The following is a 24,099-nucleotide window of genomic DNA, read 5'->3' as shown; positions in this document are numbered from 1 at the left end:
TGACCACTGTCACAAACCGGACACCGACCCTCCTGTTGTAGTGACCACTGTCTCAAACCGGACACCGACCCTCCTGTTGTAGTGACCACTGTCACAAACCGGACACCGAGCCTCCTGTTGTAGTGACCACTGTCACAAACCGGACACCGAGCCTCCTGTTGTAGTGACCACTGTCACAAACCGGACACCGAGCCTCCTGTTGTAGTGACCACTGTCACAAACCGGACACCGACCCTCCTGTTGTAGTGACCACTGTCACAAACCGGAGACTGAGCCTCCTGTTGTGACCACTGTCACAAACCGGACACCGACCCTCCTGTTGTAGTGACCACTGTCACAAACCGGACACCGACCCTCCTGTTGTAGTGACCACTGTCACAAACCGGACACCGGACACCGAGCCTCCTGTTGTAGTGACCACTGTCACAAACCGGACACTGAGCCTCCTGTTGTAGTGACCACTGTCACAAACCGGACACTGAGCCTCCTGTTGTAGTGACCACTGTCACAAACCGGACACTGAGCCTCCTGTTGTAGTGACCACTGTCACAAACCGGACACCGAGCCTCCTGTTGTAGTGACCACTGTCACAAACTGGACACCGACCCTCCTGTTGCAGTGACCACTGTCACAAACCGGACACCGACCCTCCTGTTGTAGTGACCACTGTCACAAACCGGACACCGACCCTCCTGTTGTAGTGATCACTGTCACAAACCGGACACCGACCCTCCTGTTGTAGTGACCACTGTCACAAACCGGACACCGAGCCTCCTGTTGTAGTGACCACTGTCACAAACCGGACACCGAGCCTCCTGTTGTAGTGACCACTGTCACAAACCGGACACCGAGCCTCCTGTTGTAGTGACCACTGTCACAAACCGGACACCGGGCCTCCTGTTGTAGTGACCACTGTCACAAACCGGACACCGACCCTCCTGTTGTAGTGACCACTGTCACAAACCGGACACCGACCCTCCTGTTGTAGTGACCACTGTCACAAACCGGACACCGACCCTCCTGTAGTGACCACTGTCACAAACCGGACACCGAGCCTCCTGTTGTAGTGACCACTGTCACAAACCGGACACTGAGCCTCCTTTTGTAGTGACCACTGTCACAAACCGGACACCGAGCCTCCTGTTGTAGTGACCACTGTCACAAACCGGACACCGAGCCTCCTGTTGTAGTGACCACTGTCACAAACCGGACACCGGGCCTCCTGTTGTAGTGACCACTGTCACAAACCGGACACCGAGCCTCCTGTTGTAGTGACCACTGTCACAAACCGGACACCGAGCCTCCTGTTGTAGTGACCACTGTCACAAACCGGACACCGAGCCTCCTGTTGTAGTGACCACTGTCACAAACCGGACACCGAGCCTCCTGTTGTAGTGACCACTGTCACAAACCGGACACCGAGCCTCCTGTTGTAGTGACCACTGTCACAAACCGGACACCGGGCCTCCTGTTGTAGTGACCACTGTCACAAACCGGACACCGGGCCTCCTGTTGTAGTGACCACTGTCACAAACCGGACACCGAGCCTCCTGTTGTAGTGACCACTGTCACAAACCGGACACCGAGCCTTCTGTGCCTCCTGTTGTAGTGACCACTGTCACAAACCGGACACCGAGCCTCCTGTTGTAGTGACCACTGTCACAAACCGGACACCGAGCCTCCTGTTGTAGTGACCACTGTCACAAACCGGACACTGAGCCTCCTGTTGTAGTGACCACTGTCACAAACCGGACACCGAGCCTCCTGTTGTAGTGACCACTGTCACAAACCGGACACCGACCCTCCTGTTGTAGTGACCACTGTCACAAACCGGACACCGAACCTCCTGTTGTAGTGACCACTGTCACAAATCGGACACCGACCCTCCTGTTGTAGTGACCACTGTCACAAACCGGACACCGAGCCTCCTGTTGTAGTGACCACTGTCACAAACCGGACACCGACCCTCCAGTTGTAGTGACCACTGTCACAAACCGGACACCGAGCCTCCTGTTGTAGTGACCACTGTCACAAACCGGACACCGAGCCTCCTGTTGTAGTGACCACTGTCACAAACCGGACACCGGGCCTCCTGTTGTAGTGACCACTGTCACAAACCGGACACCGGGCCTCCTGTTGTAGTGACCACTGTCACAAACCGGACACCGGGCCTCCTGTTGTAGTGACCACTGTCACAAACCGGACACCGGGCCTCCTGTTGTAGTGACCACTGTCACAAACCGGACACCGAGCCTCCTGTTGTAGTGACCACTGTCACAAACCGGACACCGAGCCTCCTGTTGTAGTGACCACTGTCACAAACCGGACACCGAGCCTCCTGTTGTAGTGACCACTGTCACAAACCGGACACCGAGCCTCCTGTTGTAGTGACCACTGTCACAAACCGGACACCGAGCCCCCTGTTGTAGTGACCACTGTCACAAACCGGACACCGAGCCTCCTGTTGTAGTGACCACTGTCACAAACCGGACACCGAGCCTCCTGTTGTAGTGACCACTGTCACAAACCGGACACCGAGCCTCCTGTTGTAGTGACCACTGTCTCAAACCGGACACCGACCCTCCTGTTGTAGTGACCACTGTCACAAACCGGACACCGAGCCACCTGTTGTAGTGACCACTGTCACAAACCGGACACCGAGCCTCCTGTTGTAGTGACCACTGTCACAAACCGGACACCGACCCTCCTGTTGTAGTGACCACTGTCACAAACCGGACACTGTTGTGACCACTGTCACAAACCAGACACCGAGCCTCCAGTTGTAGTGACCACTGTCACAAACCAGACACCGACCCTCCAGTTGTAGTGACCACTGTCACAAACCGGACACCGAGCCTCCTGTTGTAGTGACCACTGTCACAAACCGGACACCGAGCCTCCTGTTGTAGTGACCACTGTCACAAACCGGACACCGAGCCTCCTGTTGTAGTGACCACTGTCACAAACCGGACACCGAGCCTCCTGTTGTAGTGACCACTGTCACAAACCGGACACCGAGCCCCCTGTTGTAGTGACCACTGTCACAAACCGGACACCGAGCCTCCTGTTGTAGTGACCACTGTCACAAACCGGACACCGAGCCTCCTGTTGTAGTGACCACTGTCACAAACCGGACACCGAGCCTCCTGTTGTAGTGACCACTGTCACAAACCGGACACCGAGCCTCCTGTTGTAGTGACCACTGTCACAAACCGGACACCGAGCCTCCTGTTGTAGTGACCACTGTCTCAAACCGGACACCGACCCTCCTGTTGTAGTGACCATTGTCACAAACCGGACACCGAGCCACCTGTTGTAGTGACCACTGTCACAAACCGGACACCGAGCCTCCTGTTGTAGTGACCACTGTCACAAACCGGACACCGACCCTCCTGTTGTAGTGACCACTGTCACAAACCGGACACTGTTGTGACCACTGTCACAAACCAGACACCGAGCCTCCTGTTGTAGTGACCACTGTCACAAACCAGACACCGACCCTCCAGTTGTAGTGACCACTGTCACAAACCGGACACCGAGCCTCCTGTTGTAGTGACCACTGTCACAAACCGGACACCGGGCCTCCAGTTGTAGTGACCACTGTCACAAACCGGACACCGAGCCTCCTGTTGTAGTGACCACTGTCACAAACCGGACACCGAGCCTCCTGTTGTAGTGACCACTGTCACAAACCGGACACCGAGCCTCCTGTTGTAGTGACCACTGTCACAAACCGGACACCGAGCCTCCTGTTGTAGTGACCACTGTCACAAACCGGACACCGAGCCTCCAGTTGTAGTGACCACTGTCACAAACCGGACACCGAGCCTCCTGTTGTAGTGACCACTGTCACAAACCGGACACCGAGCCTCCTGTTGTAGTGACCACTGTCACAAACCGGACACCGAGCCTCCTGTTGTCATGACCACTGTCACAAACCGGACACCGAGCCTCCTGTTGTAGTGACCACTGTCACAAACCGGACACCGAGCCTCCTGTTGTAGTGACCACTGTCACAAACCGGACACCGAGCCTCCTGTTGTAGTGACCACTGTCACAAACCGGACACCGAGCCTCCTGTTGTAGTGACCACTGTCACAAACCGGACACCGAGCCTCCTGTTGTAGTGACCACTGTCACAAACCGGACACCGAGCCTCCTGTTGTAGTGACCACTGTCACAAACCGGACACCGGGCCTCCTGTTGTAGTGACCACTGTCACAAACCGGACACCGAGCCTCCTGTTGTAGTGACCACTGTCACAAACCGGACACCGAGCCTCCTGTTGTAGTGACCACTGTCACAAACCGGACACCGAGCCTCCTGTTGTAGTGACCACTGTCACAAACCGGACACCGACCCTCCTGTTGTAGTGACCACTGTCACAAACCAGACACCGACCCTCCAGTTGTAGTGACCACTGTCACAAACCGGACACCGAGCCTCCTGTTGTAGTGACCACTGTCACAAACCGGACACCGAGCCTCCTGTTGTAGTGACCACTGTCACAAACCGGACACCGAGCCTCCTGTTGTAGTGACCACTGTCACAAACCGGACACCGAGCCTCCTGTTGTCGTGACCACTGTCACAAACCGGACACCGAGCCTCCTGTTGTAGTGACCACTGTCACAAACCGGACACCGAGCCTCCTGTTGTAGTGACCACTGTCACAAACCGGACACCGAGCCTCCTGTTGTAGTGACCACTGTCACAAACCGGACACCGAACCTCCTGTTGTAGTGACCACTGTCACAAACCGGACACCGACCCTCCAGTTGTAGTGACCACTGTCACAAACCGGACACCGAGCCTCCTGTTGTAGTGACCACTGTCACAAACCGGACACCGAGCCTCCTGTTGTAGTGACCACTGTCACAAACCGGACACCGAGCCTCCTGTTGTAGTGACCACTGTCACAAACCAGACACCGAGCCTCCTGTTGTAGTGACCACTGTCACAAACCGGAAACCAACCCTCCTGTTGTAGTGGACCATTAGGCTCTTGAAAGCATAGGGGCTTTCAACTTCTTCACCACCCCCTCCCCAACACGTATTGTGGCTAGATTCCAATATTCCAATCTCCAACTGGTGTCAGATTTTGCTGAAAGCTTTTCATCAAGAGATAAGCATGCTACTGGCTGTTTCGTCCATTTCTAACTGACCGTTGAATTGGTCCCTTGCTGGACAGTTGAAATTAAACCTCGTTGCAGTGCATCTACAGCCAGGTTTTTTTCTGAAGGGCATTCACTTGGGATTCTGTGATGGCTGATATTTTCAGTTATTGTCACTGAATGTAGCTTCCTGTTCCAAAATTGTTAATTCATATTTCCCGACTGCCATCTGCAGTTAGAACTTGTCCCCAGATGAGTGATTTTGGCCTCTTTGAACCACTGGTAATTCAAACTGCAAATCCTACGAGGTATAGGATAGTTCAATCTTTCCTCTTCCCAGTTGTCTGAAATGAGTGTCTGTGCTGGTTTGCAGAATAGACTACAGCTCAGAAGCAGGCCCTTCGGCCCATTTAGTCTCTTCTGAACCATTTAAACAGCCTTGTTCCACCGACCTACACCAGGATCACAGCCCTCCACACCCTCCCATCCGCGTACCCATTCAAACTTCTCTTAAACATTGAAGTCGAGCTCACATGCACCACTTGCGCTGGCAGCTCGTTCTGCACTCTCACCCCCCTCATGTTTTCCTTAAACATTTCCCCCTTCATCCTTAACCCATGACCTGCCTGCACTTAACCTATCTATACCCCTCATAATTTTGTATACCTCTATCAAATCTCCCCTAAGTCTTCTACGTTCTAAAGAATGAAGACCTAACCTGTTCAATCTTTCCTTGTAACTCAGGTCCTCCAGACCCGGCGACATCCTTGTAAATTGTCTCTGTACTCTTTCGACCTTATTGACACCTCTCCTGTAGGTCAGTGACCAAAACTGCACTCAATACTCCAAATTAGGCCTCACCAATGTCCTGTACAACTTCAACATAGCATCCCATGCCTGCACTCAATACTCCAAATTAGGCCTCACCAATGTCCTGTACAACTTCAACAGAGCATCCCATGCCTGCACTCAATACTCCAAATTAGGCCTCACCAATGTCCTGTACAACTTCAACAGAGCATCCCATGCCTGCACTCAATACTCCAAATTAGGCCTCACCAATGTCCTGTACAACTTCAACAGAGCATCCCATGCCTGCACTCAATACTCCAAATTAGGCCTCACCAATGTCCTGTACAACTTCAACAGAGCATCCCATGCCTGCACTCAATACTCTGATTTATGAAGGCCAATGTGCCAAAAGCTCTCTTTATGACCCTATTTGCCTGTTATAACACTTTAAAGAAATTCCGATATTCCCAGATCCCTCTGTTTCATGCAGTCCTCAGTGTCCGACCATTCCTAACAAAGTTCAACACCCCACACTCGTCTGCAATAAATTCCATCTGCCATTTTTCCAGCTGGTCCAGATCCCTCTGCAAGCCAGGATAGTCTTCCTCGCTGTCCACAACACCCCCAATCTTGGTGTCATCTGCAAATTTGCAGATCCCACAATGTTCTGCTGGTGTCAGTTTATATTGAATGTTCTCTATTAAGCTATTTGCCCCATCGAGCCTGCTCTGCCATTTCATCACGGCTGATCAACTCAAGTCTCCTGCCTTCTCCCTGTATCCCTTCGTGCCCTGAATAAATAAGAATTTATCAAACTATGCCTTAAATATACCTAGCTGTATTTGACTTCCACTACTGCCTATGGCAGTGAATTCCACAGATTCACCACTCTCTAGCTAAAGAAATCACTTCTCATTTCTGTTGTAAATGGATGGCCCTCTCTTCTGAGGCTGTGTCCCCTTACCTTGGACTCTCCCACTGTAGAAAATGTCCTCTCCATGTCCACTCTATCAAGGCCTTTCACCATTTGACAGGTTTTGATGTCACTGTCATTCTACTGAATTCTAGTGAAATTCCAGAGCCATTAAAAACTGTTCAATCCTGGAATCCTTTCTGTGAGCCTCCTCTGAACCCTCTCCAGTGTCAGCACACCCTTTCTAAGATAAGGTGCCCAAAACTGCTTGCAGTACACCACATGAGGCTTTATAAAGTCTCAACATCCCTGCTTCTATATTCTAATCCTCTTGAAATTAATGCTAACATTGTATTTGCCTTCCTCACCACAGACTCAACCTGCGAATTACATCTTTCGGGAATCCTGCACGAGGACTCCCAAGTCCCTTTGCAGCTCAGTTCAATACAAATTTATTATCAAAGTGCGTTTATGTCCCCACATTACTATACTGAGATTCATTTTCTTGTAGGCATTCACAGTAGAACAAAGTAGTAGAATGGAAACAAAGAGAAACTGCGTGCAAGGACTGACAAATTGTTTAAATACAAAAGGAAACAAGTCATAACAGATGAAAGAAACTGAGAATATGAGTTGTCGAGTCCTTGAAAATGAGTCCAAATATAGTTGCCTGGTTCAGACAACAGGCTGGGGAAACTTGGGTCGTTTGCTCTGGAGTGTTGGAGGCTGAGGGGAGATCTGATAATTTTGTAAGATTATGAGAAGCATAGGCAGAGTGGACAGAGAGTATCTGTTTCCCAGGGTTGAAATGTCTAATACCAAAGGGCATCTAGTGAAGGTGGGGGGGGGGGGGGGGAATGTGAGGGGTAAGTTTTTGTTTTACTCAGTGTTGGATGCCTGGTATGGTGGTAGAGGCAAAAACATTAGAGGCTTTTAAGAGATCGGGCCGAAAGGCCTGTTCCTGAGATGTAGTCTTGTACATTTCTATTGTGTTCAGTGAGCGGTGTTGAAGTGAGTGAAGCCCAATTCAGATTCAGGTTCAGGAGCCCGATGGCTGAGGGGTATTAACTGTCCCTGAACCCGGTGGTGTGGGACGTGATGGTCGAGGGGTGATAACTGTCCCTGAACCTGGTGGTGTGGGACCTGATGGTCGAGGGGTGATAACTGTCCCTGAACCTGGTGGTGTGGGACCTGATGGTCGAGGGGTGATAACTGTCCCTGAACCTGGTGGTGTGGGACCTGATGGTTGAGGGGTGATAACTGTCCCTGAACCTGGTGGTGTGGGACCTGATGGTCGAGGGGTGATAACTGTCCCTGAACCTGGTGGTGTGGGACCTGATGGTTGAGGGGTGATAACTGTCCCTGAACCTGGTGGTGTGGGACCTGATGGTCGAGGGGTGATAACTGTCCCTGAACCTGGTGGTGTGGGACCTGATGGTTGAGGGATGATAACTGTCCCTGAACCTGGTGGTGTGGGACCTGATGGTTGAGGGGTGATAACTGTCCCTGAACCTGGTGGTGTGGGACCTGATGGTCGAGGGGTGATAACTGTCCCTGAACCTGGTGGTGTGGGACCTGATGGTCGAGGGGTGATAACTGTCCCTGAACCTGGTGGTGTGGGACCTGATGGTCGAGGGGTGATAACTGTCCCTGAAACTGGTGGTGTGGGACCTGATGGTTGAGGGGTGATAACTGTCCCTGAACCTGGTGGTGTGGGACCTGATGGTTGAGGGGTGATAACTGTCCCTGAACCTGGTGGTGTGGGACCTGATGGTCGAGGGGTGATAACTGTCCCTGAACCTGGTGGTGTGGGACCTGATGGTCGAGGGGTGATAACTGTCCCTGAACCTGGTGGTGTGGGACCTGACGGTTGAGGGGTGATCACTGTCCCTGAAACTGGTGGTGTGGGACCTGATGGTCAAGGGGTGATAACTGTCCCTGAACCTGGTGGTGTGGGACCTGATGGTTGAGGGGTGATAACTGTCACTGAACCTGGTGGTGTGGGACCTGACGGTCGAGGGGTGATAACTGTCCCTGAACTTGGCAGTGTGGGACCCGATGGTTGAAGGGTGATAACTGTCTCTGAACCTGGTGGTGTGGGACCTGATGAACGAGGGGTGATAACTGTCTGTGAACCTGGCGGTGTGGGACCTGACGGTCGAGGGGTGATAACTGTCCCTGAACTTGGCAGTGTGGGACCCGATGGTTGAGAGGTGATAACTGTCTCTGAACCTGGTGGTGTGGGACCTGATGGCTGAGGGGTGATAACTGTCCCTGAACCTGGTGGTGTGGGACCTGATGAATGAGGGGTGATAACTGTTCCTGAACCTGGTGGTGTGGGACCTGATGTTTGAGGGGTGATAACTGTCCCTGAACCTGGTGGTGTGGGACCTGATGCTCCTGTACCTCCTTCCTGATGGTAGCAGTGAGAAGGAGCATGTCCTGGATGGTGGGGTCCCTGAAGATGGACGGTGCTTTCGAGTCATACAGCACAGAAACAGGCCCTTCAGCCCTTCTGGTCCATGCCAAACCATTTAAACTGCCTACTCCCATCAACCTGTACCGGGACAACAGCCCTCCGTACCCCTACCATCCATGGACCTGTCCAAACTTCTCTTAAATGTTGAAATTGAGCTCGTGTGCACCACTTGTGCTGCCACCCTCTCACCACCCTCCGAGTGAAGAAGTTTCCCCCTCGCTTTCCCCTTAGACTTTTCACCTTTCACCCTTAACGCATAACCTCTGGTTGTAGTCTTACCCAAACTCAGCAGAAAAAGCCTGCTTGCATTTACCCTATCTATACCCCTCATAATTTTGTATACCTCTGTCAAATCTCCTCTCAACCTGGTACCTATTCAATCTTTCCTTCTAACTCAGATTCTGCGTTGCGGGCAACATTCTTGTAAATTTTCTTTGTACTCTTTCAACCTTGTTTACATCTTTCCTGTAGGTAGGTGACCAAAACTGCACTCAATGCTCCAAATCAGGCCTCACCAGTGTCTTGTAAAACTTCAACATAACATTCCATCTCCAGAGTTGAATAATTTTTGAAGGCCGATATGACAAAATCTTTCCTTACGACCCCAAAAACCACATTTCTAAGAACTGTTGACCAGTATTCCCAGATCTCTTTGTTCTATAGCACTGCCCAATGCCCTGCCTCAGTTCTTTCTCGTGGCTGTGTTCTTTATCGATGTGCTTAATGATGGGAGAGCTTTTCCTGTGATGCACAGGGGCTTTCTGAAGCCTTTTCCGCTCTTGGGTTTCCATGCCAGACCACAAGGCAACCAGTCAGGATACTCACAACTGTGCATCTGTAGAAGTTTGTCATGGTCCATGGCAGGTGGAGTTCAACCCAGATAAGTGTGATGTGGTTCACACTTACGGCATTAATGGTAAGACTCTTGGCAGTGTGGAGGATCAGAGGGATCTTGGGTTCCGAGTCCATAGGACAATCAAAGTTGCTGTGCATGTTGACTCTGTGGTTAAGAAGGCGTATGGTGTATTGGCCTTCATCAATCATGGAATTGAATTTAGGAGCTGAGAGGTAATGTTGCAGCTATACAGGACCCTGGTCAGACCCCACTTGGAGTACTGTGCTCAGTTCTGGTCACCTCACTACAGGAAGGATGTGGAAACCATAGAAAGGGTGCAGAGGAGACTTGCCTAGATTGGGGAGCATGCCTTATGAGAATAGGTTGAGTGAACTCGGCCTTTTCTCCTTGGAGCGACGGAGGATGAGAGGTGACCTGATAGAGGTGAACAAGATGATGAGAGGCATTGATGGTGTGGATAGTCAGAGGCTTTTTCCCAGGGCTGAAATGGTTGCCACAAGAGGGCACAGGTTTAAGGTGCTGGGGAGTAGGTACAGAGGAGATGTCTGGGGTAAGTTTTTTACTCAGAGAGTGGTGAGTGCGTGGAATGGGCTGCCGGCAATGGCGGATACGATAGGGTCTTTTAAGAGACTCCTGGATGTCTACATGGAGTTTCGAAAAACAGAGGGCTATGGGTGTAAAGCCTAGGTTGTTCTAAGGTAGGGAGATGTTGGGCACAGCTTTGTGGGCTGAAGGGCCTGTATTGTGCTCTATGTTTCCGTGTTTAAATGGCATGCCAAATCTGTGCAAACTTCTGAGAAAGCAGAGGCACGACCATGCTTCTTTGAAATGGCATTTACGAGCTGGTCCCAGGGTGGATTCTGTGATATGATGTCTGGCCTCATATTCATGTGTATATCTAAAAGCCTCTAAAACTGCGTCAAACCGGTTCCACTACCCCCCCCCCCCCCCCCGTAATGTTCTCCAGACTCCTACCTCTCTGCTTTTCTAAACAGAAAACTTGCCCTCTCAAATGCAGGTAATTGGGATTAGTAATAGTGGGTGTGACAGTCAGCACAGATGTGGTGGGCTGAATGGCCTTTTTTGGCCCTCTACGACTTCCTGCCCTTTTGGGATAGCATCAGATCGCTGCCATCTGATTCTCCTGCAGGTACCTGGCGAATGACATGGAAGAGGACGAAGAGCAGTACAAGTACGAGATATTCCCGTGGGCGCTGGGCGAGAATTGGAGGAAGCTCGTTCCGAATTTCCTGAAGCTCCGGCTGCACCTCTGGGCGCAGATGAATTACCGGGCGGCCGTGAGCCGGCACTGCTGTGAGCAGGTGAGATGTCGGTGCCGCGGCTACAGCATCTGTTTGTCGTGTTTGCAGCGCCTTACGCCAATCGATGAACTGTCACTTGTGCAAGGTGGGTGCTGCTCATTACCTGTTGGCTCTTTCCGTGCCTCATGGTCTTAAGATGAGCTGCAAGACACAGGAGCAGAATTGATCCATCGAGTCTGCTCTGCCATTCCATCACGTCCCTCTCAATCCCGTTCTCCTGCCTTCTCCCCGTACCCTTCGATGTCCTTTCTAATCGAGAGCCTATCAAACTCCGCTTTAACTATACCCAGCAACTTGGCCTCCACAGCCTTCAAAGGCAATGAATTCCACAGATCCACCATCGTCTGGTTAAAGAAGTGCCCCCTCATCTCTGCCCAAAAGGGATGACCTTCTGTTCTGAGACTGTGTGCCCCTCTGCTCCTAGATTCTTCCACTCACGGAAACATCCTCTCTGTCTCGGCCTTTCAATATTTGAGAGATTTCAATGAGATCTTCCCTCATCGTTCTCAACTCCAGCGAGTATGGGCACAGAGTCATCAATCCTTAACCCTTTCTCTCCCGGGATACTTCTCGCCTTTCTGATGCCAGTGTCACTGATAATAAAATAAATAAGGTAAAGAAATAACTGGGCCCAGGACACACGCACTCTCACCGACCCAGCTTTCTTTTTATTTCACTTGTACACATGGAGAGTCGCAGAGGCCCCAGTCACCCACACTGCACTGAAATCTGAACAGAAAGCTGCTGTTTTATAGAGGACTGCCTTATCAGTCATGGATATTGATCATTGTAAATTGCGACTTCCTTATTTGCATGCACCATGTTAAAGTCGATTGAAGCTCCTTGCAGACAGCCGTTGATATTTTGAAGTGGGTACAGACAATAGCAGAGCCTTAGTTGTCGGGTGGGTTTCCATCTGTCTCAAGCATCCTCGATTGTGTGTTTTAGGATGATCTTCCTGGCAAAGTCTCTCTACAGAGGCCTCAGTTGTTTGGCTTGAGTGCACACTGACGCAGTCAGCCGTCTGTAGTAAGCAGACGTGTCTCCGGCAGTCTCACTTGGCTACAAGTGGCTCAGGCTATCATTGTTTTATGCCCTTGCCTTTCCGCAACTTCTGCACCTGCACGTCATTTCTTAGAAACTGCTCACGGTTCTCCAAGTGTGGTCTGACCACTGCCATAGAAAGCCTCAGCGTTATGTCCTTGTTCTTTATTTCTATTCATCTCGAAATGAGTGCTAACGCTGAACTTGCCTTCCTCACCACCGGCTCAACCTGCAGGTTAACCTTCAGGGAATCCCAAGTCCCTCTGCACCTCTGATTTCTGGATTCCCTCCCCTTTAAAAAATAGACTATACCTTTATTTCTTCTATCAAAGGTGTGTGACCATACACCTCCCAACACGGTACAGTCGGCCCTCCTTATCTGCCGATTCCACATGCGCGGATTCAACCAACCGCGGATCGGGAAAACCTGGAAGTTCTCTCTCCAGCCCTCTTTGCTTGAGCATGTACAAACTATTTTTTCTTGTCATTATTCCCTAAACAATACAGTATAACAACCATTTACATAGTATTTATATTGTGTTAGTTATTATAAGTAATCTAGAGATGACTTGAAAGTACAGGGAGTCCCCGGGTTATGAATGAGTTCCGTTCCTGAGTCCGTCTTTAAGTCGGATTTGAAGTCGGAACAGGTACATCCGGTATTATTTAGCGTCAGATAGTCAAACTTTTTTCTTAGTATTTAGTACATATTTTATCCTTCTATGCATATAAAGCACTTAAGAAACCTACGTATTTCAATAATTAAACCACCACATTGCTTAGTAATAATTGTAGCTTTCATCGGGGCAGGGCCTTTCACATGCTCCATTAAAATTGTTCCGATCGCTGACCGGCTGTAGCCTAACGCTTTTCCAATGACTGGTGGCGTTTCACCTCTTTCCAATCGCGTTATTACTTCCACCTTATTTTCAATCGTGATTGTGATCATTTTTGTGAACAGAAATACTGCGGATTCAGAGCTGCACCGCCGGGTCCTAATGTCCACCGCACAGAGCCATGTTAAATAAAGTCGGGGGTTCCACTGGGTCCTAATGTCCACTGCACTGAGACAGGTTAAATAAAGTCGGGGGTTCCACTGGGTCCGAAAGACCACCGCACTGAGACAGGTTAAATAAAGTCCAGGGTTCCGCTGGGTCCGAAAGACCACCGCACCGAGACAGGTTAAATAAAGTCGGGGGTTCCACTGGGTCCGAAAGACCACCGCACCGAGACAGGTTAAATAAAGTCGGGGGTTCCACTGGGTCCGAAAGACCACCGCACTGAGACAGGTTAAATAAAGTCCAGGGTTCCGCTGGGTCCTAAAGACCACCGCACCGAGACAGGTTAAATAAAGTCGGGGGGTTCCACTGGGTCCGAAAGACCACCGCACCGAGACAGGTTAAATAAAGTCGGGGGTTCCGCTGGGTCCGAAAGACCACCGCACTGAGACAGGTTAAATAAAGTCGGGGGTTCCACTGGGTCCGAAAGACCACTGCACTGAGACAGGTTAAATAAAGTCCAGGGTTCCGCTGGGTCCGAAAGACCACTGCACTGAGACAGGTTAAATAAAGTCGGGGGTTCCACTGGGTCCGAAAGACCACTGCACTGAGACAGGTTAAATAAAGTCCAGGGTTCCGCTGGGTCCGAAAGACCACTGCACTGAGACAGGTTAAATAAAGTCGGGGGTTCCACTGGGTCCGAAAGACCACTGCACTGAGACAGGTTAAATAAAGTCCAGGGTTCCGCTGGGTCCTAAAGACCACTGCACCGAGACAGGTTAAATAAAGTCCAGGGTTCCGCTGGGTCCGAAAGACCACCGTACCGTTAAATAAGGGACTTGAGCATCTGTGTTTTTTGGTATCCTTGGGGGGTGGGTCTTAGAACCAATCCTTCGCAGATAAGGAGGGCCGACTGCATTTCATCGGCCACTTCTTTGCCTATTCTCTTAATTTTTCCAAGTTTTCTTGCCTACTCCCTGCTTCCTCAACGATACCATTCACAAACCTGGCCACAAAGCCATCAATTCCATCATCAGAGTCAGTGACATATAATGTTGAAATAAATGGTTCCAACACAACCCGTCACTGACAGCCAACCAGAAAAGGCTCCCTTTATTCTTTCCTTCAGCTTCCCGCCAGTCGATCAATCTTCTATTCATGTTAGTGTCCTTCCTTGTTACACAACTGGCTCTTGTTTTATCAGCCTCGTGCAGCACCTTCTGAAAATCCAAGTAAACGACACCCACTGACTCCTTTCGCCCTGTATGGTTAAGGTCCTTTAGGGAATCCTGCATTAAGACTCCCCAGTCCTTTTACACTTATGATTTTTGAATTCGCGCGCAACTTAGAAAATAGCCCGAGCCTTTATTTGTTCCACCAGACTGCATGACCGTGCACTGTATTTTGGCTGACCTTCGACTCTTCTGATCTGAGCTCTCTCTGTTCCAGGTGATTGCCGCCATTCCGTCTCACTACATCTGGCACAGAGAGCGTCCAGCTCACCACAGTGGTGCGACCCGGAGCTACTTGCAGAAAGAGATCGTCCCCTCCCTGCCGGGACCCAACGGAAGCCCCCCATTGTGCACCCTCTGTACCCACTCCAGGTGCTACTTCGGCCTCGACTTGGACTCCTCACCCTCGCCAGAAAATGCCTCCCTGTTTGATAGCGATTGGCCCCACGATTTCCTGATACTTTCCCCAGCTGCACTGATAGACCACGCGGTAGAAGGTACGGTCTCACTGGACTCTGTCTAACACCCTCGGGGTTCGAATGTGGGAGGAGTCTCTCTCCAGGTTTTTGACAGGGAGCAGATTAAATGCCCGGTTGGCAGTTTTGTAGTTCAGGCCGCAAACAGCGCACCAGTTGTAATCTTTTTCCTGACTAACACAAGATCCCAGACCTGGCAGTCACAGGACCGTGTTCCGCGGTGAAGTTTTTGCTGGAATCCAAAGCCCGATTCTCGAAGCGAAGTTTTGCAGGTTTGGATTAATGGGCTGCGTCTGCTGCCTTGTTCCGTATTAGGATGCACCACCCTGCCTAAATCCCCCTGGGCTGGGCTGAGCACTCACGGGCACCTCACCTAGAATGACCGGAGCAGCCTTTAACACCGCCGCGCGGTGCGGTCTGCGTTTGAGCACAGCTGGGTTTGCCTGCTCACTTCCAGGGGATTCTGTTGCTGTCCTGTATTGCAGTGTGGGGAACTCCTGACCTGCTGGGATGATGGCAGCTCTGTGCATTGCTCCTGCCGGAAGTGTTAGTCAAGGGCACCTTGACGTCCTTTTACCACTGGTGCAGGTGCTGGCGTTTCTCCTCCAGCCTGTTCAGCATTTTACGGCCCAGCGCACTTTATTTGTTCTCCTACTTTCTCGTTTACCCCTGCGGAACTGACGGGCAGGGAGTTGTTGCCATTGTCTGTTTGCACTCGAATGTTACGAGCATCCGTTTGTGATTGTGCGTGTATTTATTGCTGTGGAATAAATTTTGGAACACAAGTGTGTGGCTGTGATGTGAGCAGCGAACCGACCCCCCCCTCGGTGAATCAATGGTCTGGGCGGGACCATTACGTGCAGTGAGCTGGTGGTCTTGGTGTGGGCAGCTCTGACATGAGGACTGGTCCAGCCAGAGTCATACACCACAGCCCTTCGTCCCATCTAGTCCACGGCCAGCTGTTCCCATCCATCCTGCCCAGTCCCATCGACCTGCACCTGGACCTTGGGTCTTCATACCCCCTTCCCAAATTACCTGTTCGGATGCACCTCCTCCCCAAATTCCGCTGGCTGCTCGTTCCACACTTTTGAGTTCATGTTCCCCTTAAACATTTCACCCTTAACCCATGGCCCCTGGTTCTAATCTGTTCCAACCTCAGCGTTACAGGCTGGCCTTGCGTTCCCCTCAAACATTTTGCCCTTCACCCTTAACCCATGACCTCTAGTTCCAGTCTCGTCCAACCTGTGGTACGAAACCTTCGTCTGATGGAGTCAAAGGACAGTACAGCAACAAGCCCCCTGTCTGCGCCAAGCACAACGCTGGCTCTACAGGGTCTGACCTGTATAGCTGCACCCCCTGTGTTTTCATGGCTTGATCTAACACCACAGTCATATCTGCTCTACAGGGTCTGACCTGTATAGCTGCATCCCCTGTGTTTTCATGGCTTGATCTAACACCACAGACATATCTGCTTCCACCACCGTTCCAGACACCCACCACTTTATTTAAATCCCCCACCCCCCACCTCTGCCTTAAATGGTGACGGGAGGCCGTACAGGAGCAAGATGCATCAGCTGGTTGAGTGGTGTCAACAGCAAAAGCCTTGCCTCGACATCAGTAAGACCGGAGAACTGATTGTAGACGTCACAAAGAGCAAGAGAGGGAACACACAGCAGTCCTCATGGAGGGATCAGTGAGCAATTTCAAGTTCCTGGGTGTAAATATCTGTGAGGATCTGTCCTGGACCCAATGTGTTGATGCAGCTATAAAGAAGGCAAGGCAGTGGCTATGTTTCATTAGGAGTTTGAGGGTATTTGGTTTGTCCTCCCCCTTCAAAGAAAGGGGCTTCCCTTCTTCCACCATCAACGCTGCCCTCTAACGCATCTCTTCCAATTCACGCACGACTGCTCTTGCCCCATCCTCCCACCACCCTACAAGAGATAGTGTTCCTCTTGTCCCCACCTACCATCTCACCAGCCTCCACATCCAGAACTTCCATCATCCTGGGATCCTACCACCAAGCACATCTTTTCCCTGCCTCCACTTCCTGCTTTCTGCAGGGATCGCTCCCTACGCGACTCCCTCATCCATTCATTCCTCCCCACTGATCTCCCTTCTGGCACTCATCCTTGCAACCGGAGCAAGTGCCACACCTGCCCCTAAACCTCATCCCTCACCACTATTCAGGGCCCGAAACAGTGCTTCCAGGCGAGGCGACACTTTACCCGTGAGTCTGTTGGGGTCAGTTACTGTATCCAGTGCTCCCAGTGCAGACTATCGGAGACCCGATGTAGATCGGGAGACCATTTCGCTGAGCACCTATGCTCTGTCCTCCAGATCTCCCAGTGGCCACCCATTTTAATTCCCATTCCAGCATGTCAATCCATGGCCTCCTCTACTGATGCAATGAGGCCACACTCAGGGTATATTCCGTGTGTGTAGCCTCCAATGTGTAATGAAGACCTCCTCACCTTTCCCCCGGCACTTCGCCGTTCCCTGTCCCCTTTTACCTCTCTCACCTCATCTCCTTGCCTGCCAATTGCCTCCCTCTGGTGCTCCTCCCTCTTTTCTTTCTTCCATGGTCTCTGTCCTCTCCTATTAGATTCTCTCTTCTCCAATCCTGTATCACTTTCATTAATCAACCTCCCAGCTCTTTACTTCAGCACCACCCCCTCCTTCCCGGTTTCACTTTGTGCTTCTCCCTCCCCCACCTTTAAAATCTACTCCTTGTCTTTTTCTCTCCAGTTCTGCCGAAGGGTCTCGGCCCAAAACGTCGACTGTACTCTTGCTACCTGCCCTGCTAATCTCCTTCGGCCTTTTTTGTGTGAACGCATCCGCACACACGCACACACACACACGGAGTAATCACATTCTTTTTCTACAATTATGTAATGCATTGTACTGCAGCTGCAGAGACAACAAATTTCAGGATATATGCCGGTGATATTGAACATGATTCTGACTCGCCATTAAGATATTGAAAAACGCAGCGCAGGAACAGGCCCGTTGGTCCTCGGTGTCGTGCTGAGCTAATTAAACTGGTAATTAAATGCTGAACTAACTTGATCTCTTCTGTCTACACTGTGTCCGTGCCCGTCCACTCCCCGCACAATTCATGAGCCTCAGATGCCTCTGTCCTCTATCATCCCTGGCAGTGCATTCCAGGCACCTGACACTTTCATTTTGAAAACAAACTTGCCCTTCACTTATCCCCTCTCTCGTCAATTGCACGTCCTCAAGTATTAGACATTTCGACCCTCGGAGAAAGAAGCTGGTCATCTACTCCATCTGTTCCTCAGATTTTTTAAGAGGTGTCCTCGGAACCTCCAGACCGGAGGTTGTGCTGACCTTTGTAACCTGCCCTGAAGGAATATAACCTTCCCCTCACACATGGCACTCCAGCTTTCTGTCATCCACACGCCTATCTAAGGAGCTTCTTAAATACCGCTAATATCTCTTCCTTCACCGCCACCCCTGACAGGGCCATCCACGAACCCACCACCCTGATTTACATATAGTTCCCTCCCATACATTCTCCAGTCCCTCATGCCCCTCATATTAGCCACTTCCACCCTGGGAAACACCCAGTTTGTCCAGCCTCCCTGGTAACTGATAACCCTCGAATCCAGACGGCACCCTAATAAATTTGATCCGTGCCCTGGTCAAAGCCTCCTGGAATAGTGATGAGAAGGCCACACGATGCTCCAAATCACATCCAGCATATCGGCTTCCTGACTTCAGCCAAAGAGCAGACGTACTACCCGCAGGCTTTGCCGTGCTACCTACTGGTGAGGCCATTGCTTTGTCCTTCCCTGGCTCGGGCTTCGCGTAGAGTTTACTGGCTCTTCATCGGTCACAGTGACCATTACTATCATTTCAGTTCTGACCAAGATTAATTTGGATTTGTCACTAAACACTGAATATGGCGTGCATGCACAGGACTGCACATCCAACACTGAAGGGAAGAGCGTTTCAGCAAAACTTCAGATGGGTTTGAAAGCGGAGGGAAGAACATTCTCTGCACAGTCTTAGAGCGGGGGAGCTAAAAACGAAGATCCACACAAAACTGAATTCCCCTCAAGTATGTTCAAAGTGACGGTAAATCTCAGGGGTGATAATCCCCCACCCCCCAGTATATTGACAGTGATAGTGAATATCAGGGGTGATAATCCCCCCCCCCACAGTATATTGACAGTGACAGTGAATGTCAGGGGTGATAATCCCACCCCCAGTATATTGACAGTGACGGTGAATATCAGGGGTGATAATCCCCCCCCCCCAGTATATTGACAGTGACGGTGAATATCAGGGGTGATAATCCCCCCACCACAGTATATAGACAGTGACGGTGAATCTCAGGGGTGATAATCCCCCCCCCTTGTATATTGACAGTGACGGTAAATGTCAGGGGTGATAATCCCCCCCCCTTGTATATTGACAGTGACAGTGAATGTCAGGGGTGATAATCCCCCCCCCCCCAGTATATTGACAGTGACGGTGAATGTCAGAGGTGATAATCCCCCCACCACAGTACATTGACAGTAACGGTGAATGTCAGGTGTGATAATCCCCCCCCCCAGTATATTGACAGTGACGGTGAATGTCAGAGGTGATAATCCCCCCACCACAGTACATTGACAGGGACGGTGAATGTCAGGTGTGATAATCCCCCCCCCAGTATATTGACAGTGACGGTGAATGTCAGAGGTGATAATCCCCCCACCACAGTACATTGACAGTAACGGTGAATGTCAGGTGTGATAATCCCCCCCCCCAGTATATTGACAGTGACGGTGAATGTCAGAGGTGATAATCCCCCCACCACAGTACATTGACAGGGACGGTGAATGCCAGGTGTGATAATCCCCCCCCCCAGTATATTGACAGTGACGGTGAATGTCAGAGGTGATAATCCCCCCACCACAGTACATTGACAGGGACGGTGAATGCCAGGTGTGATAATCCCCCCCCCCAGTATATTGACAGTGATGGTGAATATCAGGGGTGATAATCCCCACACAGTATATTGACAGTGACGGTGAATGTCAGAGGTGATAATTGGTGATAATTGTCAGGGGTGATATTCCCCCCCCCCAGTATATTGACAGTGACGGTGAATGTCAGGGGTGATAATCCCCCCCCCCAAGTATATTGACAGTGACGGTGAATGTCAGGGGTGATGATCCGCCCCCCAGTACATTGACAGTAACAGTGAATGTCAGGTGTGATAATCCCCCCCCCCAGTATATTTACAATGATGGTGAATGTCATGGGTGATAATCCCTCCCCCCCAGTATATTGACACTGATGGTGAATGTCAGGGGTGATAATCCCCGCCCCAGTATATTGACAGTGATGGTGAATGTCATGGGTGATATTTCCCCCCCCCGCCAAGTATATTGACAGTGATGGTGAATGACAGAGGTGATAATCCCCACCCAGTATATTTACGGTGACGATGAATGTCGGGGGTGATAATCCCCCCCGTATACTGACAGTGACGGTGAATGTCATTGGTGATAAACCTCACCCCCAGTATATTGTCAGTGACAGTGAACGTCAGTTGTGGTAATCCCCCCCTCAGTAAATTGACGATGATGGTGAATGTCTGGGGTGATAATTCACTCCCCCAGTATATTGACAGTGACGGTGAATGACCGGGGTGATAATTGACTACCCCTGTGTATTGACAGTGAAGGTGAATGTCAGGGGTGATAATCCCCCCACCACAGTATATTGACAGTGACGGTGAATCTCAGGGGTGATAATCCCCCCCCCTTGTATATTGACAGTGACGGTAAATGTCAGGGGTGATAATCCCCCCCCTTGTATATTGACAGTGACAGTGAATGTCAGGGGTGATAATCCCCCCCCCTAGTATATTGACAGTGACAGTGAATGTCAGGGGTGATAATCCCCCCCCCCCAGTACATTGACAGTGACAGTGAATATCAGGGCTGATAATCCCCCCCCACCCCAGTATATTGACAGTGACAGTGAATGTCAGAGGTGATAATCCCCCCACCACAGTACATTGACAGTAACGGTGAATGTCAGGTGTGATAATCCCCCCCCCCAGTATATTGACAGTGACGGTGAATGTCAGGGGTGATGATCCGCCCCCCCCAGTATATTGTCAGATACAGTGAATATCAGGGGTGATAATCCCCACACAGTATATTGACAGTGACGGTGAATGTCAGAGGTGATAATTGTCAGGTGTGATAATCCCCCCCCCCCAGTATATTGACAGTGACGGTGAATGTCAGGGGTGATAATCCGCGCCCCAGTATATTGACAGTGATGGTGAATGTCAGAGGTGACAATCCCCCCCCCCAGTATACTGATAGTGACGGTGAATGTCAGGGGTGATAATCCCACCCCCAGTATATTGTCAGTGACGATGAATGTCAGGGGTTGTAATCCCCCCGCAGTATATTTACAATGATGGTGAATGTCAGGGGTGATAATTGACTCTCCAAGTATATTGACAGTGATGTGGAATGTCAGGGGTGAGAATTGACTCCCCCCCCAGTATATTGACAGTGACGGTGAATGACCGGGGTGATAATTGACTCCCCCTGTATATTGACAGTGGCGGTGAATGTCAGGGGTGATAATTGACTCCTCCAGTATATTGACAGTGATGGTGAATGTCAGGGGTGATAATTCACTCCCCCAGTATATTGACAGTGATGGTGAATCTCAGGGGTAGCAATTGAATCACCCAGTATATTGACAGTGATCGTGAATGTCAGGGGTGGTAATCCCCCCGCAGTATATTGTCAGTGACGATGAATGTCAGGGGTGGTAATCCCCCCGCAGTATATTGACAGTGACAGTGAATGTCAGGGGTGATAACCCCCCCCCCCCTTGTATATTGACAGTGACTGTGAATGTCAGGGGTGATAATCCCCCCCCCCAAGTATATTGACAGTGATGGTGAATGTCAGGGGTGATAATTCCCCCCACCCCCACAGTATATTGACAGTGACGGTGAATGTCAGGGGTGATAATTCCCCCCACCCCCACAGTATATTGGCAGTGACGGGGAATGTCAGTGGTGATAATTGACTCCGCCAGTATATTGACAGTGACGGTGAATATCAGGGGTGATAATCCCCCCCCCACAGTATATTGACAGTGACGGTGAATGTCAGGGGTGATAATCCACCCCCCCCACAGTATATTGACAGTGACGGTGAATGTCAGGGGTGATAATCCCCTCCCCACAGTATATTGACAGTGACGGTGAATGTCAGGGGTGATAATCCCCCCCCCACAGTATATTGACAGTGACGGTGAATGTCAGGGGTGATAATCCCCTCCCCACAGTATATTGACAGTGACGGTGAATGTCAGGGGTGATAATCCACCCCCCCCACAGTATATTGACAGTGACGGTGAATGTCAGGGGTGATAATCCCCTCCCCACAGTATATTGACAGTGACGGTGAATGTCAGGGGTGATAATCCACCCCCCCCACAGTATATTGACAGTGACGGTGAATGTCAGGGGTGATAATCCCCTCCCCACAGTATATTGACAGTGACGGTGAATGTCAGGGGTGATAATCCCCCCCCCACAGTATATTGACAGTGACGGTGAATATCAGGGGTGATAATCCCCCCCCCACAGTATATTGACAGTGACGGTGAATGTCAGGGGTGATAATCCACCCCCCCCACAGTATATTGACAGTGACGGTGAATGTCAGGGGTGATAATCCCCTCCCCACAGTATATTGACAGTGATGGTGAATGTCAGGGGTGATAATTCCCCCCACCCCCACAGTATATTGACAGTGACGGTGAATGACAGAGGTGATAATCCCCACCCAGTATATTTACGGTGACGATGAATGTCGGGGGTGATAATCCCCCCCGTATACTGACAGTGACGGTGAATGTCATTGGTGATAAACCTCACCCCCAGTATATTGTCAGTGACAGTGAACGTCAGTTGTGGTAATCCCCCCCTCAGTAAATTGACGATGATGGTGAATGTCTGGGGTGATAATTCACTCCCCCAGTATATTGACAGTGACGGTGAATGACCGGGGTGATAATTGACTCCCCCTGTGTATTGACAGTGACGGTGAATGTCAGGGGTGATAATCCCCCCACCACAGTACATTGACAGTGACGGTGAATATCAGGGGTGATAATCCCCCCCCCCACAGTATATTGACAGTGACGGTGAATGTCAGGGGTGATAATCCCCCCCGTATACTGACAGTGACGGTGAATGTCATTGGTGATAAACCTCACCCCCAGTATATTGTCAGTGACAGTGAACGTCAGTTGTGGTAATCCCCCCCTCAGTAAATTGACGATGATGGTGAATGTCTGGGGTGATAATTCACTCCCCCAGTATATTGACAGTGACGGTGAATGTCAGGGGTGATAATCCCCCCACCACAGTACATTGACAGTGACGGTGAATATCAGGGGTGATAATCCCCCCCCCACAGTATATTGACAGTGACGGTGAATGTCAGGGGTGATAACCCCCCCCCCCCTTGTATATTGACAGTGACTGTGAATGTCAGGGGTGATAATCCCCCCCCCCAAGTATATTGACAGTGATGGTGAATGTAATGGGTGATAATCCCCACCCCCAGTATATTGACAGTGACGGTGAATGTCAGGGGTGATAATTCCCCCCACCCCCACAGTATATTGGCAGTGACGGGGAATGTCAGTGGTGATAATTGACTCCGCCAGTATATTGACAGTGACGGTGAATATCAGGGGTGATAATCCCCCCCCCACAGTATATTGACAGTGACGGTGAATGTCAGGGGTGATAATCCACCCCCCCCCACAGTATATTGACAGTGACGGTGAATGTCAGGGGTGATAATCCCCCCCC

The 24,099-nt window shown here is 50.7% G+C and overlaps 1 protein-coding gene across 6 annotated transcripts in view; it reads left to right on the top strand.

Annotated features, from left to right (window-relative positions):
* Positions 1-16,003, top strand: part of LOC132383949 (speedy protein 1-A-like) — a 31,668-nt gene extending 15,665 nt beyond the window's left edge. For all 6 annotated transcript variants that reach the window (XM_059955151.1, XM_059955153.1, XM_059955149.1 and 3 more), the window contains 2 exons: positions 11,303-11,474; positions 14,966-16,003. In XM_059955151.1, the coding sequence (XP_059811134.1) occupies positions 11,303-11,474; positions 14,966-15,271 (478 nt within the window). In that variant the 3' untranslated portion in view covers positions 15,272-16,003. The remainder of the gene's footprint in view (positions 1-11,302; positions 11,475-14,965) is intronic.
* The last annotated feature ends 8,096 nt before the right edge of the window (positions 16,004-24,099 follow it).

This window comes from Hypanus sabinus, chromosome 31 (genome assembly GCF_030144855.1).
Source record: "Hypanus sabinus isolate sHypSab1 chromosome 31, sHypSab1.hap1, whole genome shotgun sequence".
NCBI lineage: Eukaryota > Metazoa > Chordata > Chondrichthyes > Myliobatiformes > Dasyatidae > Hypanus > Hypanus sabinus.
This window is presented reverse-complemented; position numbering and strand designations above follow the sequence as displayed.